Here is a 14522-nt window from a genome sequence, read left to right on the forward strand (position 1 = left end):
ACAGAATTACAAATGCTTTTACGCAATGAAAGTACGTGCAAAAGTAAATACAAGCATTGCTCAATATGTGATGAAAACGAACAAAAAATTTTTAATGTAAAATCTCAAGCTGTCAGCGTAATATTTGTCTAATTCAAAAATTCCGCAGGTTGTATATACTGAAAGTGTGGATGCTCCAAACAGAAAAATTTTGATAAACATTGCTCTACCTTCGCATTTGCATTTGGACACTTAAAAATACCGAAAAAGTTTGCAGAAAGATTTCTACGTATATATGGTCAGGTTTTCCGTTGAATATGGCAAAATAAAGCAACACACATTCATGTAAGTTCTGTATAAGAAATACGAAAAGGATAGCTTATATTAGTGACGATCGTTTCTGCATTATCGACATTGTTCGAGTTCGTCATCGACTCCAGCATCCCCTTGAGGAAACCGCGTGATTTCGCGGAGAATCTCGTGAATCTCGAACGTACCTGGCACCTTGCCGTGCTTGTGTGGCAGCAGGGGGGCTTCCATCGTCTTGCTGGTGTAGCTGGGCGAGCTGGTTTGACTGAAGCTATCCGACGAGACGTTGCTGTCCTGCCGGACGCTGATGGGCTTTGGCACAGGACTCTGGCAAATGGCGCTCAACGGCGGCGGCAAATTCGTCTGCGTGGCCTTCGGCAGTTTCTCGAGCTTCTCGCCGGCGGCCCGCTCCTTTCTCAGATTATGCTGCAAAATATTCCTAGCCCTTTCCATGTCACTTTCGTATTTGCTGCGCGCAATCGGATGCTGCTGCTCTAAAGCCTTCTGCTCGGCGTGGCAACGTCTATCGAGATCCTGCGAGGTACTTTCGAGCTCCTCGTATCTAAACGCAGCAACGTGTCGCGAAATTCGCGCGTTTAAACTACATCTACCATCCATCCATCCAAACCGTGCGCTCTGGATCCGAGTAATTTTCGCTTGCGCGTTCGCGCTGTCATCGGCAGAAGAGAGAGGAGAGAAAAATCGCGGGAGAGAGTCGAAGAATCGCGTCGATCGAGCGAGGACACCGAAAAAAGCCGGATTAAGCGACAAAATACCTGGCTGACTTGTCCTTGTTCATCCGTCTCTCGATATCCTGACGCCGTCGGTAATCGTCGTCCTCGTGCAGACGTCTCTCCAGATTCTTCGATGCCGCCTGCAGTTCCTCGAGCTTGGACCTGCCGCGCTCTGCTTCACGGCCCGAGGCTAAGATCGTCGTCGTGTACTTCGACTCGTCCTCGGGAAATGTCTCCTTCTGTGATAACGCCGTCTCCTCCCTGGGCTTGTTCTCGGGGGGTTCCTTCTGCTCGCAGCTCCTGGACTCGTTCTCCTTTCCTAACTTCGATGTTTGATGCCTGAAGAGAGAGAAACAGAGAAAGAGAGAGAAACTATGTCAGTAACGAATAATGAACAACTTCCTGAAACTGAAGGTTGCTTGTCTCGTCAATAGATCGTTACATTTCTCTATCTAACACTTTGCAGTCTTAGTAGTGTACGACGCGCACGGGAATGCGAGCCTGAAGGGAGGCTCTTTTCTGCAACACGCGGTTCATATTCCAAACCGCGAGGAAGCCGAGTCTGAAGGCGCGGTTTCGACAGTGAGGGAGGCGAGTGTTCTCGCGCGAACTTCCAGGCGAGCAGTTCGCCCGAGATAGAGTCTGAACTTACGCCTCGTTTAACGAACCTATCGTGAACGTAATCGGCCGTAACATCTTGCTCCAGCTTGACCCGGGACTCGAGTACGTTACCGTACACTTTGTGCGCGCTGGTGTACGAGCAGAAAAGCACGGCGAGAGAGCTCTGCTCTCGAGCAGTTTTCACTTGGGAGTTTCAGCACATCGCGCTTTGCCCGAGACAGACATGTGGAAAGTGGACGAGGACGATGACGATAACGGGCATCGTATGATAACGATATCGTTTGCACATTTCGTATTTGTGAGGGAATACGGTAAATACGGGCGGCGCACAAAGCGCCCGGTAATTCTCCTCGTGTATCGAATACATTCGTAATTAATACGTTTGTAACGAAACGCGGTGGATCTCGCTGACGCTCCCGAGCGAGTCACGCGGATCGGTGAATAATCATATCACCTGTTATGTCGCGACGACGAGGTGGTCGCGTTCTGCCGTTGGCGAGAATCCACTCGGCCACTCGAATCCTCGAACTTCGCCTCGGCGCTCTTAATAATTCTCTCGTGGAGTCTCTTCTCGAGATCCAGGGAGGCCTTTTGCAGCTCCTCGAAGCTCGACTTTTGGACGAGCTTGCGTCCTTCTTGAAAGTTCGCCCGCTCGAAGTCAGCGACAAAATCGTTATGCTCGTTCGTTCCCCGCGCGTCCTTCCCGCCGTAACTCAACAAATAATCCTGCAATCCGTGAAGAGACGAAGGCATATAAATGGAGCCCGTCCCGAGGGTAGTTGCGATAAGTCCTCCTCGGTTGGAAAAGCTCTTATCCGCAGTTACGTCTATTCAATATACATAACTCATACTGACTTAACTCCCCGCCGATATCCATGAAAAAGAAGAAGAAAAACGATTTGAAAGGATACAAGGGATATTTAGGTGTGATATCATATTTATATTGGCAAACCCTCACGGTCTCGCACGTACTTATTTTTTGATACTAAATTACATATATCGAAGAAGAGTACAACATTTTCAGGCTGAGCGTAAAGTAAGATAAAGGTATCAATTCCTGGACACGTATCTAATCCTGGACATTCCTATTGTTTTAGTCTTTAAATATTTAAACTTTCAACGTAGAACATATTTATATAATCAGTACTTGTATACATATTTTATATTGAAAGTTTAAATATTTGTAAAGACCAAAACAAAGAAAGTGTCAAGGATTAGGTATCAAGGCATTGGTACTTTTATGTTACAAGGCGTCCAATGAGTTACCTGCGATGTCTGATCTTGATCTCTGACAGGACCCAGGTCTATGAGCTTTTCGTTCGTCGAGTTCACGTTGCTCCACTTCATCATTGACAGGGATGTAGACGAGGGGTCGCTCGCCTTGCGACGAGTCGCTTGATTATCTTGTCTGGTCGTGGATTGCAGCGGTATAGGTTTCTCATTTTTGCTCCTCTTCGGGATCGCCGGCGGCCTCAGTGGAATTGGCGGTGGTGCTACCTGCGCCGAAATCGGACAGTTTGCAACCTTCTCCTCGCCCGTGCTCTCATCATTTTAAAGTAAACACGTCGGGATTTTCCAGACTTTACACGGAGAAAAATAATTCGCTGGCCCAGCAAATTTTCTGCTGGTCTAGCAAAACCTTTTCGTTATTACATGGACAGCAAAAAGATTTGCCAAGAATACGAATCACTATTTACTGGATATAATTTGCTGAATCTACAAATTATTTTGCTATAAGAACCATGATGGATTTATATAAGCAGTTGTAGTTTTGTTCCGATAGCATAAATTTGCTAAGGATACATTATTTTGCATCAAAAGCAAATTAACGTGATTCTTAGGACAAATATACTTAACAAATTTTTTCTATCCTGGCAACGAAACTACTTCTGCTCTGATAACGAATAATTTGTAAAATTAGTTACGTTAACTAAATTTTTTTTCATGTCACTACGAATATGCAGTAGCAACGACGATTTTGCTAAAAGAGCAAAATTATTTTTCTCCGTGTACTCACTGCTCTTCTTTCCGACAACAAACTCTATATAACACTTGCGACCGCATCCTTCCTCCTAGACAATCTTCCTGATAACTCTTTATCCTCTTTTATCCTCTCAACATTAAACAATCTCACGAGATTTCTTACTTTGACAGCGTCCTCTCTTATAATAAACCACGGAGAAGAAACTTTAATATCCCCAGTAATAAAATCAATTCTGGCGACTTCGCGCGCGCGAGAGAGATAAAATGCTCGTGGACAGCTGTCAGATCGAAGACGCGATCTCGCTTTTATTTCAATTCGCATCTTTCTTCGTCGTTAAACGAAATTCCGCGACTCACGTGGGACAACTAGATTGGAAATTCATCGCGGTAACATCACCGTTGGGAAAAGTTCAAGCAATGAGCTGCACGACTTGCAAATTGTTGCGAAAGTTACACGCGAAAGTTTACAAATGCTTGTCGCAGCCTGAAGACAAGCATCGAGTTTAACTGGCTTGTTGATACACGGAAAGTAATACGCAAGTTCATTAGCTTCAAACACTTATCGTCGGCGAATCCTCCCGGCGCTTCAACACCTCGAGTGCTTCCAACGCGCTTTACCGTCCCAGATGCTGCGACCGAGTCTACCTCCGAAAGCTTGTCGAACGTTGCCTCGGATAACGAGACATCTTCCGTTCTTCCCATTAACAAGTCAAGGTAATTCCACTCGCGCCGAAACTGCTTAAAAAGTTACGCGAGTCCTCCTCTCAAAAAGATTTACACGCGCAAACGAGAAACTACTCGTGGCGAAACTTGCTGCGCTATTTTTGGCGCGGTGTCGTGTAATTACGTCATGGCGACCCGTCGGTACGGCGATATTAATTCGCAAAGTGGCGGCATACCACTAACTACCGAGTTTTAGTCGCATGATTTAAGGTGTCGAGATTACGTGGTCCGCTGAGATACCGACGATGCGGTTGCAACTTTCCTAACTTACCTGCGTGGGACGGGAGAAGATGCAAAGTTTGGAAATCCTTTTAGCATCTTCCGTCTCTCCGTCACATTTTCTCCCTTAATCATCAGGGCAACTTATCCTTTAATATCCCACCGTTGTTCGACGCGGAGGCTTTTATTAAAATGGATAGCTCACATACCGTGAATATCGAACGAAACGCTAACTAGTCAGGTCGACGACCAACAGAAATAAGTAGAAATTCTTACCGCCGGGGTAGCGGAATGTCGACGTGGTATTGGCGGCGGTACATCGCTTCCGGTGGGTGGTGGTTCCGGAAGCAGGGAAGTTCTGGCTGGCAGACCGATGCTGTGAATTCTGTTCTGTCTGAAATTCAGAACGGATTGTGTCGCTTAATATTTGCCAGGCGCGAAACGGCAGACGCGAGTCTCTGAACGTGACAATCGCGACTTCACGAAATGACCTGTTTCTCAAACACGAAAATTGTCGAAATAATTACAGTGCAGTGAAAGCCTGCTTTACTGCAGGCACTAATTGCGACGCTCGCCGCTCCTACGGCAAAGATAAATGATCACATCATGAAGCTTAATGATCGTCAAGATGCGTAGAGAGAAGATCGAGTTAAAATATTAGTCTCAACATTAAATGCATTTTGTGCATTTAGCGTTAAAGGTACATGCAAATCGCAGCTGAATTACGCGTTTACGTGAGGAAATTTCCACTTCGTTTTTCATTACTATCCGTATCTATTTCGGAAAAGACTCTGTCTGTAATTTCGAGAAGTCACGACGATGCATGTAGAAAATTTTATCTATAATAGGAAAAATACGTGACAGTCGCTAAGACAACATCACGACACCTTGACTTGAATTGGCTGTAACTTTAGAGAATCACGACGACGCACGTGGAAAATTTTATCTACAATGAAAACATGCGTGACACACACTGGGAGAAACTCACGGCGCATTTTATGCCGATATACCTGATCACGACTAGTCCATAAAATTTTATACATACACTGAAATTATAGAAAGCTTCTTGAATAGATTAACTAACAGTAAGATTTGAAAAGGCAAATAAGGAGCAAGAACGGATGTGTTAGTGCTATTAAATACTAATATTACTTTTTAATATTAATATGATAAGTGGGAGGATAAAATTATCCAGCATGTTAAACGCACGTATCGAAATTTTTCTTCGAATAGATTAACTAACAGTAAGTATGGAAGGTTGATTCTCCGCGTACGATAATCGAAAAAAAATTTCGATGCGTGCGTTTAACATGCTGGACAATTTTATCCTCCCACTATTAATATTAAAAAGTAATATTAGTATTTAATAGCACTAAGACATCCGTGCTTGCTCCTTATGTGCCTTTTCAAATCTTACTGTTAGTTTATACATACACATTTACGAATATTGATATCTAATCACTCAAATGCTACATTAACGTGTTTATTGCACGAAGGCAGTAACATACACTCTATCTCTTCCATAAAAAATATAATTGTGATAAAATCCCCGAAAGTACTTCTTGCAAAAATTCAAGAAAACGTATATAAACGACGGTTGAGCACGGAATAAGCATCAATCATACAGTAATCAGTCCTGTAGTAAACACATCAGTTTCACGAAAAGCAGCAAGATGAAACCGTCGGGTCTCACGTTGGCTTTCTTGGTAGTTTTTATGATGGCGCTCATGTACAATTCGGTAGAAGCGGCACCAAACCCTGATGCTGATGCCGAAGCCATGGCTGAAGCTTTTGCCAACGCTATTGCTACTGGCGATGCCGATGCTATAGCTGGATGGGGGGTATGTATAACTCACATAGCAATGATAATCACAATATTAATCGCATATTCACTGTCAAATTGACTGTAAATCTCTATTTGCATATTTTAATTTTGTGTGACTTCAACTTTAGTATTTGCGATTATATTACATAAAACACACTTTTCGTATCACTCAAAATATATCAAACCAAATATACTTCTCTTAAAAAATTACATAAATTGCGTTAAACGTGTACTTAATGTGTACAACGTTTTAGAGACGTGTACTTAATATATATACAATACTATACATAATTTCTGAAATATATTAATATGATTTCTGTGTTTTTTACATATATCAAGGGTTGGCTTAAAAAACTCGTGAGTATATAAAAATAATACGTAAACAGAGAAATATATTTGATATTATTATTAAAGAAACAATTTTGTTTATAGGGTAAAGTAGTGATGAAAGTCGCACCCGGAGTGATAGAAGAAGTATCTAGTTAATAATAAAGAAGACAAATGAGAGAGAAAGGGAGAAATCACCACACCGGTAGTACCGATGGTACGACATGAATAATGCTTTACTATCAAAAATTTTCTGTTTACGACAATATCGTTTAAATTGATATTCTGTTAAAGAATAAAATTTTCTGCAAACACAAACATTTATTATCATTATCTCCTAATGCAGTTCCCAAATATAAAAATTGTCAAGATAATACTTGCGCAATGAGAGAGAGAGAGAAAGGACCAGTCTACAGCAGATATTAACCGTAGTATTCGCAATTCGTAAAATTAAATAATTATATTCTCAAGATTATTATATACCAACATTTTTAAGACAAATATAAAACGCCAGCGATGAATTCATTGTTATGTGTCATACTTTCACGAAAAAAGTATCTACTTCGTTATTTGCTTGCCTGCAAGTCTATCATGGAAATCTTGAAGGTTTTATTTTCACGGATCACAATATTCCACGTAGACAATTTTATTCATAAGCTGAAAAATTATTGCCGCCTTAAGAAATATCTTCTATTGCGTTTTACGTCGGCAACTTATCGTATAAACTCAATGAAATTTTAGGAACATAAATCTTTTTCTGCATCGATAACTAACATCGTTAAATATAGCATAAACGTGCTTTTTTTACACAAGATGTAAAGCCCTCTTTAATCTGAAATACGAATGTAATAAAAGCTGAAGATATCGCTCTTGTAACGACCTTGGAAAGCGTATAAAAACGACGCTATATGCCGACAATAAGTATTAAACGTGCAGTAAACGCAATATCAGTTTTACTAAATACTTCAAAAATAAAGCTGTTAGGTCTATGGTTGGCTTTCGCCGTAATTTTTGTTATGGCGATCGTGCACACTAACGTGCAAGCAGAAGCAGTAGCAAAAGCCAATGGCGATACTGATGCCAGTAATCATGTACGTATAACTTATATATCAATATTAACCGTAATGCTAATCACATCTTTATTATCAAATCTATTGTATATTTCCGTTGTCATGTTGCGCTTGCGTATGATCTAAACTTATGATTAAAATTACGTCGCAGTTTTTGTCATATCGCTTTACGAACAAATATATATATGTATATATTATGAATTATATATAAATAAAATTCTTATAAAATATTATCTAAGTTGTTAAAAGCATTGATAATACATATATTTGCTATATACAAAATATATCCGTATTCATTTAAATATATTAATATCACTTTTGTTTTTTTTACATAGATTCACTAAGTCCGGGTAAGTACACATAAATATTTCGTAGACAGATATCTGTACATGATATCAATATTGAAGGAACAATTCTATCTTTTTAGAAACATCACATAAGATTTGAGAGACGAGGCAAAACACACCACATTGTACATGGTTGAGGATAAAGACAAAGGAAAAACGGCGATATACAAAAATTATACGGAAGAAAAATGAATAATATACTGAGATTATCAAAAATTTCATTTTGATTGCATTTACTTGCGACAATTATGATGATGTTACTTAAACTAGCTTTCTATTGAAGAATAAAATTCTGTGCAAGTGAAAGTTTATCATTTTCATCATTACTCCTTAATGCGAATCCTAGTTTCCAAAATAATCCTGAAGTTAATCATATAATAAGCTTTACTGCAAGCATTAATTGCGACGCTCGCCGCTCCTACGGTGAAGATAAATAGTCGTCAAGCTTAATGATCGTCAAAATGCCTAAGAAGATCGATGCCTAAGAAAAAAAGATCGAGTCGAAACATTGGTTCCAATATTAAATGCATTTTGCGCACTTAACGTTAATATTACATGCAACATCGCAGGTGAATTACGTACGTTTACGTGAGCAAAGGAGGATATAACTTTTATATGAGGTTTCGCTACTCGGGAATCGCTCGGGAATCGTTTTATACACTGAGAAATATTTCAATCGGATAAATCAATTAAGTAATGTATCTGATTGTTAATTTTGCTATCCGATCAAGTGATAGATGCTTTTATCCGATATAATGCGGTTACCGATGGGAAGTTAGTCGCCTTTTGTATATCCGTTGTAAATTTTTATCGGATGTGGAACACGATTCCATCGGATGAAATAACGATAAGATCGTATGTAACTGGATAAAAAGAAAACAGTCGCGCAATATCCGATTGTATATTATCCGATGATTAACAATAACCGGTAAGATCCATTAGCATAACGTTCATTGGTTAAAACAATCTTTGACAGCTCGAAGACGTCTTTTGTCTTTCTACATGATCGATCATTATTGAAATTTATATCATTTGTGCAACATATCGGTTCACTATGAATGATAAGATATGTAATATACAAGAAATGTTACAAGAAATGAATATTGAAGAGAAGGTTATTAAACTATTAATAAATAAGGAGATTATTAAATTATTAATAAATAAGAGTATTTAATTCTTAAAATGAAATTTAATATTATAAAGCTCTACGCTAGAAGTCATAAAATCATGAAGAGTACAGAGTCATATTCGTAATAAGATTATGTTCACTCAATAAGGTTATATTCTGATCAGTGAAGACAGTCGTAGTTACACGGATATTTATGGGTCGGATTTCCGTTTGGATATGTCCGATTACTTTTTGTATCGGATATATAATTTGGTCGGATATATCCGTTTGTTTCTTTTGCATTGGATATTTTTCTCAGTGTATTCATATTTTCTTATATATTTTTTTTTCGTAGAAACCGAAAATTATCTGTATAACCACGCCAAATTTCAGGAAAAAAAAATATACAGGGTGCGGAATCCGGACAAATTATACATTTTTTTCAAAAAATATACAGGGTGCCAAAATCCGGACAAATTATACATTTTTTCCAAACATATTTTTTATTGCAAAAACGAAAAGGTTTACAAAAATGTTTTAACCACATTGTTTGTAAGGCCATAAAGAACACATTTACTCAATATATCCTCCGCTTGCTTGAATAACCGCCTCCATTCTCGGTCTGAAGCTTGCGCAGGCGCGCTTTAATGTGTCACGGTCCATATCGGTGAATGCCGCTTCAATATCGGCTCTCAATGATGCGACGTTTGGATGTCTGGACTTGTTCGTGACCCTTTCAACTACGCTCCATACATAGAAGTCCAAAGGATTCAAATCTGGGCTGTTGGGAGGCCAGAATTCTTTCGACCAAAACATGTCGACGTGGTCAGACAACCAATTTTGCATCAAATGACTCACTTTAATTGTATAAGACTTGTAGTGGAGGTCCTTCTCGACGATTCGACGCATAGTTTTCTCGCTCACACCAACAACCGACGACAATTTTCGGATCGACTGCCCTGGATCCTCAAAAATCAGTTCCTGAGCCAGTTGAATGATGTCGGGCGTCCTGACAACGCGTTCCTTCGAGTGGGTTTTCCTCACCGGTGTTGCAAAACCTTCATTGGATTTCTCCGACTCATTGTACTTTGCGATGACATCATACACAGTCGATCTCGGGTACCCGAAGAACCGAATGATTTCTGTCGCCGAGCACCCAGCGCGAACACTTTCGATAATCGCGGCTCTTTGGTTATACTCCGCGCTTGGTTTCAACATTGCGACTGTTTCGAGGTTATGATGGTTTAGTACATGCGTCAAGTTATTTGAACGCTAATCGCGATATCTATCAGTGGTATAAAACGGCGAGAATTTTAAATTGAATTTTGTCCGGATTTTAGCGCCGCACCCTGTGTGTGTATATATATATATATATATATATATATATATATATATATATATATATATATATATATATATTACTTATTTTCGCTCTCAAAGTCAGTATCTGCAGCACGGCGTGGTTCGCGGTGCTCATATATCGAGTCGCAGGGACCGCTTTAATGTTAAGTATACTAGAAAATATAATCTAATTAACGTCTTATGATGCAGTACTCGTATTTAGTCCAACTTTGAATTAATTTTTAAATTATTGGAGCATTTATACCGTTAATAAAAGAGATCCCCGAGCGGTCGCGAAACTTCTTGTAAAAGTTATACTCTCTTTTCCAGTTCGTTTTTGTTGCTGTTCGTATCTATTCCGGAAAAGACTTTGTCTGTAATTTCGAGAAGTCACGACGATGCATATAAAAAACTTTATCTATAATAGGAAAAATGTGTGACAGTCGCTAAGACAACATCACGACACCTTGGCTTTAATTGGCTATAACTTTAGAGAATCACGACGACGCACGTGGAAAATTTTATCTATAATGAAAACATGCGTGACACACACTGGGAGAAACTCACGGCGCATTTTATGCTGATATACCTGATCACGACTAGTCCATGAAATTTTATAAATACACATTTACGAATATTGATATCTAATCACTCAAATGCTACATTAACGTGTTTATTGCACGAAGGCAGAAACATATACACTCTATCTTTTCTATAAAAAAAAAAATTGTGATAAAATCCCCGAAAGTGCTTCTTGCAAAAATTCAAGAAAATGTATATAAACGACGGTTGAGCACGGAATAAGTGCATCAATCATACAGTAATCAGTCCTGTAGTAAACACATCAGTTTCACGAAAAGCAGCAAGATGAAACCGTCGGGTCTCACGTTGGCTTTCTTGGTAGTTTTTATGATGGCGCTCATGTACAATTCGGTAGAAGCGGCACCAAACCCTGATGCTGATGCCGAAGCCATGGCTGAAGCTTTTGCCAACGCTATTGCTACTGGCGATGCCGATGCTATAGCTAAATGGGTATGTATAACTCACATAGCAATGAGAATCACAATATTAATCGCATATTCACTGTCAAATTGACTGTAAATCTCTATTTGCGTATTTTGATTACGTGTGATCTTAACTCTAGTATTTGCGATTATATTACATAAAACACACTTTTCGTATCACTCAAGATATATCAAACCAAATATACTTCTCTTAAAAAATTACATAAATTGCGTTAAACGTGTACTTAATGTGTACAACGTTTTAGAGACGTGTACTTAATATATATACAATACTATACATAATTTCTGAAATATATTAATATGATTTCTGTGTTTTTTACATATATCAAGGGTTGGCTTAAAAAACTCGTGAGTATATAAAAATAATATGTAAACAGAGAAATATATTTGATATTATTATTAAAGAAACAATTTTGTTTATAGGGTAAAGTAGCGATGAAAGTCGCACCCGGAGTGATAGAAGAACTATCTAGTTAATAATAAAGAAGACAAATGAGAGAGAAAGAGAAAGAAATCACCACACCGGTAGTTTCGATGGAACGACATGAATAATGCTTTACTATCAAAAATTTTCTGTTTACGACAATATCGTTTAAATTGATATTCTATTAAAGAATAAAATTTTCTGCAAACACATTATTATCTGCAAATTATCTGCAAATATTATTTTCTGCAAACATTTATTATCATTACCTCCTAGTGCGGTTCTCAAATATAAAAATTATCAAGATAATACTTGCGCAATGAAAGGACCAGTCTACAGCAGATACTAACCGTAGTATTCGCAATTCGTAAAACTAAATAATTATATTCTCAAGGTTATTACATACCAATATTTTTAAGACAAATATAAAACGTTAGCGATGAATTCATTGTTACATATCATACTTTAACGAAAAAAGTATCTACTTCGTTATTTGCTTGCCTGCAAGTCTATCATGGAAATTTTGAAGGTTTTATTTTCACGGATCAGAATATTCCACGTACACAATTTTATTCATAACCTGAAAAATTATTGCCGCCTTAAGAAAATCTTCTATTGCGTTTTATATCGGCAATTTATCGTGTGCACTAATGTGTGAGGCACTAATTGTGACGTTCGCCTACGGCGAAGATAAATAGTCGCATCGTCCAGCTTAAGGATCGTCAAAATGCCTAAGAAGATCGATGCCTAAAAAAGAAGATCAAGTTGAAACATTGGTTTCAATATTAAATGCATTTTGCGCACGTAACATTAAAATTATATGTAACATCGCAGGTGAATTACGCACGTTTGCGTGAGCAAAGGAGGGTATGATTTTTATAAGAGGTTTCGCGACAGGTCGGGGGTCGTTTTATACACTGAGAAATATTTCAATCGGATAAATTAATTAAGTAATGTATCCGATTGTTAATTTTGCTATCCGATCAAGCGATAGATGCTTTTATCCGATATAATGCAGTTACTGATAGGAAGTTATCCGAACAAAAATGTATCTAGTAGAGCAGATTTCAAGATTAGTAGCTAAATAGTAATGACTAGATAAGTTTTCTAGTCTGTCACTAGCTCGTGACTGGCTAAATATTCCTACTCAGTGTTTTGAATGTCAGGACTATCTAATAACTAAACTAATTACGTAAGTAGTGGCTAGATGAAAAAGATTACACAGTCACGAGATAGAAAATCAGCGGTAAATCCTGAATAGAACTTGGACATCAGAACTGTCTAGTAACTGTACCACTGATAATTATAAGTTATTTTTTTGTATCTAGCTACTAGCTAATAATATTTCTGATACAGCCACTAGAAGAAGTGAGCGTTACATTCCTAGCTAGTAGCAATATAAGACCAAATTTTTCTGTGTCATTACTAGACAATCACTAGATTCAATTTTTGCTCGGGTAGTTGCCCTTTGTATATCCGTTGTAAATTTTTATCGGATGTGGAACACGATTTCATCGGATGAAATAACGATAAGATCGGATGTTGCATGTAATTGGATAAAAAGAAAACAGTCGCGCAATATCCGATTGTATATAATCCGATGATAAACAATAACCGATAAGATCCATTAGCATAACACAGTTCATTGGTTAAAACGATCTTTGACAGCACGAAGACCTCTTTTGTCTCTCTACATGATCGATCTTCACTGAAATTTATATCATTTGTACAACATATCGGTTCACTATGAATGATAAGATATGTAATGTATTACAAGAAACGAATATTGAAGAGAAGGTTATTAAACTATTAATAAATAAGGAGGTTATTAAACTATTAATAAATAAGGAGGTTATTAAACTATTAATAAGTAAGGGTACTTAATTCTTAAAGCGAAATTTAATATTATAAAGCTCTACGCTTGAAGTCGTAAAATCGTGAAGAGTACAAAGTCATATTCGTGATAAGATTATGTTCACTCAATAAGGTTATATTCTGATCAGTGAAGACAGTCGTAGTTATACGGATATTTATGGGTCGGATATCCGTTTCGATATGTCCGATTATTTTTTGTATCGGATATATAATTTGATCGGATATATCCGCTTGTTTCTTTTACATTGGATATTCCAGTTAAATATAATTGGATATTTTTCTCAGTGTATTCATATTTTCTTATATATATTTTCGTAGGAATCGAAAATTATCTGTATAACCACGATTTAAGAAAAAAAAAAAATATATATATATATATATATTACTTATTTTCGCTCTCTAAGTCAATATCTGCAGCACGGCGTGATTTGCAATGCTCATATATCGAGTCGCAGCGACCGTTTTAATGTTACGTATAGTAGAAAATATAATCTAATTAAAGTTTTACGACTAAATACTCGTATTTAGTCCAACTTTGAATTAATTTTTAAATTATTGGAGCATGACTGACAGTGATTTTACGAACGACGCAAATAGTATTATTTTCACTTG

General features: G+C 37.9%; 3 protein-coding genes and 1 long non-coding RNA gene across 9 annotated transcripts in view; 3 read left to right on the forward strand and 1 right to left on the reverse strand.

Annotated features, from left to right (window-relative positions):
- LOC116851037 overlaps positions 1-14522 on the reverse strand; it is a 108806-nt gene that overhangs the window by 17689 nt on the left and 76595 nt on the right. For 5 of the 6 annotated variants that reach the window (XM_032830060.1, XM_032830045.1, XM_032830053.1 and 2 more), the window contains 5 exons: positions 4845-4962; positions 2910-3140; positions 2098-2369; positions 1065-1361; positions 477-850 (listed from right to left, as the gene is read on the reverse strand). In XM_032830060.1, coding sequence (XP_032685951.1) covers positions 477-850; positions 1065-1361; positions 2098-2369; positions 2910-3140; positions 4845-4962 — 1292 coding nt within the window. The remainder of the gene's footprint in view (positions 1-476; positions 851-1064; positions 1362-2097; positions 2370-2909; positions 3141-4844; positions 4963-14522) is intronic. The other variant, XM_032830081.1, reaches the window with a different exon arrangement.
- LOC116851067 (U-poneritoxin(01)-Om1a-like) lies at positions 6168-7038 on the forward strand. Its single transcript, XM_032830108.1, has 3 exons — positions 6168-6409; positions 6733-6750; positions 6826-7038. The coding sequence occupies exons 1-3, from the start codon at positions 6242-6244 to the stop codon at positions 6877-6879; spliced, it is 240 nt and encodes a 79-aa protein (XP_032685999.1). The 5' UTR covers positions 6168-6241; the 3' UTR covers positions 6880-7038.
- LOC116851101 lies at positions 7630-8443 on the forward strand. The gene is made up of 3 exons (XR_004379522.1): positions 7630-7811; positions 8126-8140; positions 8218-8443. It is a non-coding gene; the product is annotated as an uncharacterized LOC116851101 (long non-coding RNA).
- Positions 11374-12261, forward strand: LOC116851074 (U-poneritoxin(01)-Om1a-like). The gene is made up of 3 exons (XM_032830116.1): positions 11374-11618; positions 11942-11959; positions 12035-12261. The coding sequence occupies exons 1-3, from the start codon at positions 11454-11456 to the stop codon at positions 12086-12088; spliced, it is 237 nt and encodes a 78-aa protein (XP_032686007.1). The 5' UTR covers positions 11374-11453; the 3' UTR covers positions 12089-12261.

The sequence above is a fragment of the Odontomachus brunneus genome, unplaced genomic scaffold (assembly GCF_010583005.1).
Source record: "Odontomachus brunneus isolate Ranch 3 - 2012 unplaced genomic scaffold, Obru_v1 Obru_scaffold_006, whole genome shotgun sequence".
Lineage (NCBI taxonomy): Eukaryota > Metazoa > Arthropoda > Insecta > Hymenoptera > Formicidae > Odontomachus > Odontomachus brunneus.

Coding starts and splice junctions, on each gene's coding strand:
- LOC116851067 (XM_032830108.1), top strand. CDS start 6,242: ATGAAACCGTCGGGTCTCACGTTGGCTTTCTTGGTAGTTTTTATGATG.
- LOC116851074 (XM_032830116.1), top strand. CDS start 11,454: ATGAAACCGTCGGGTCTCACGTTGGCTTTCTTGGTAGTTTTTATGATG.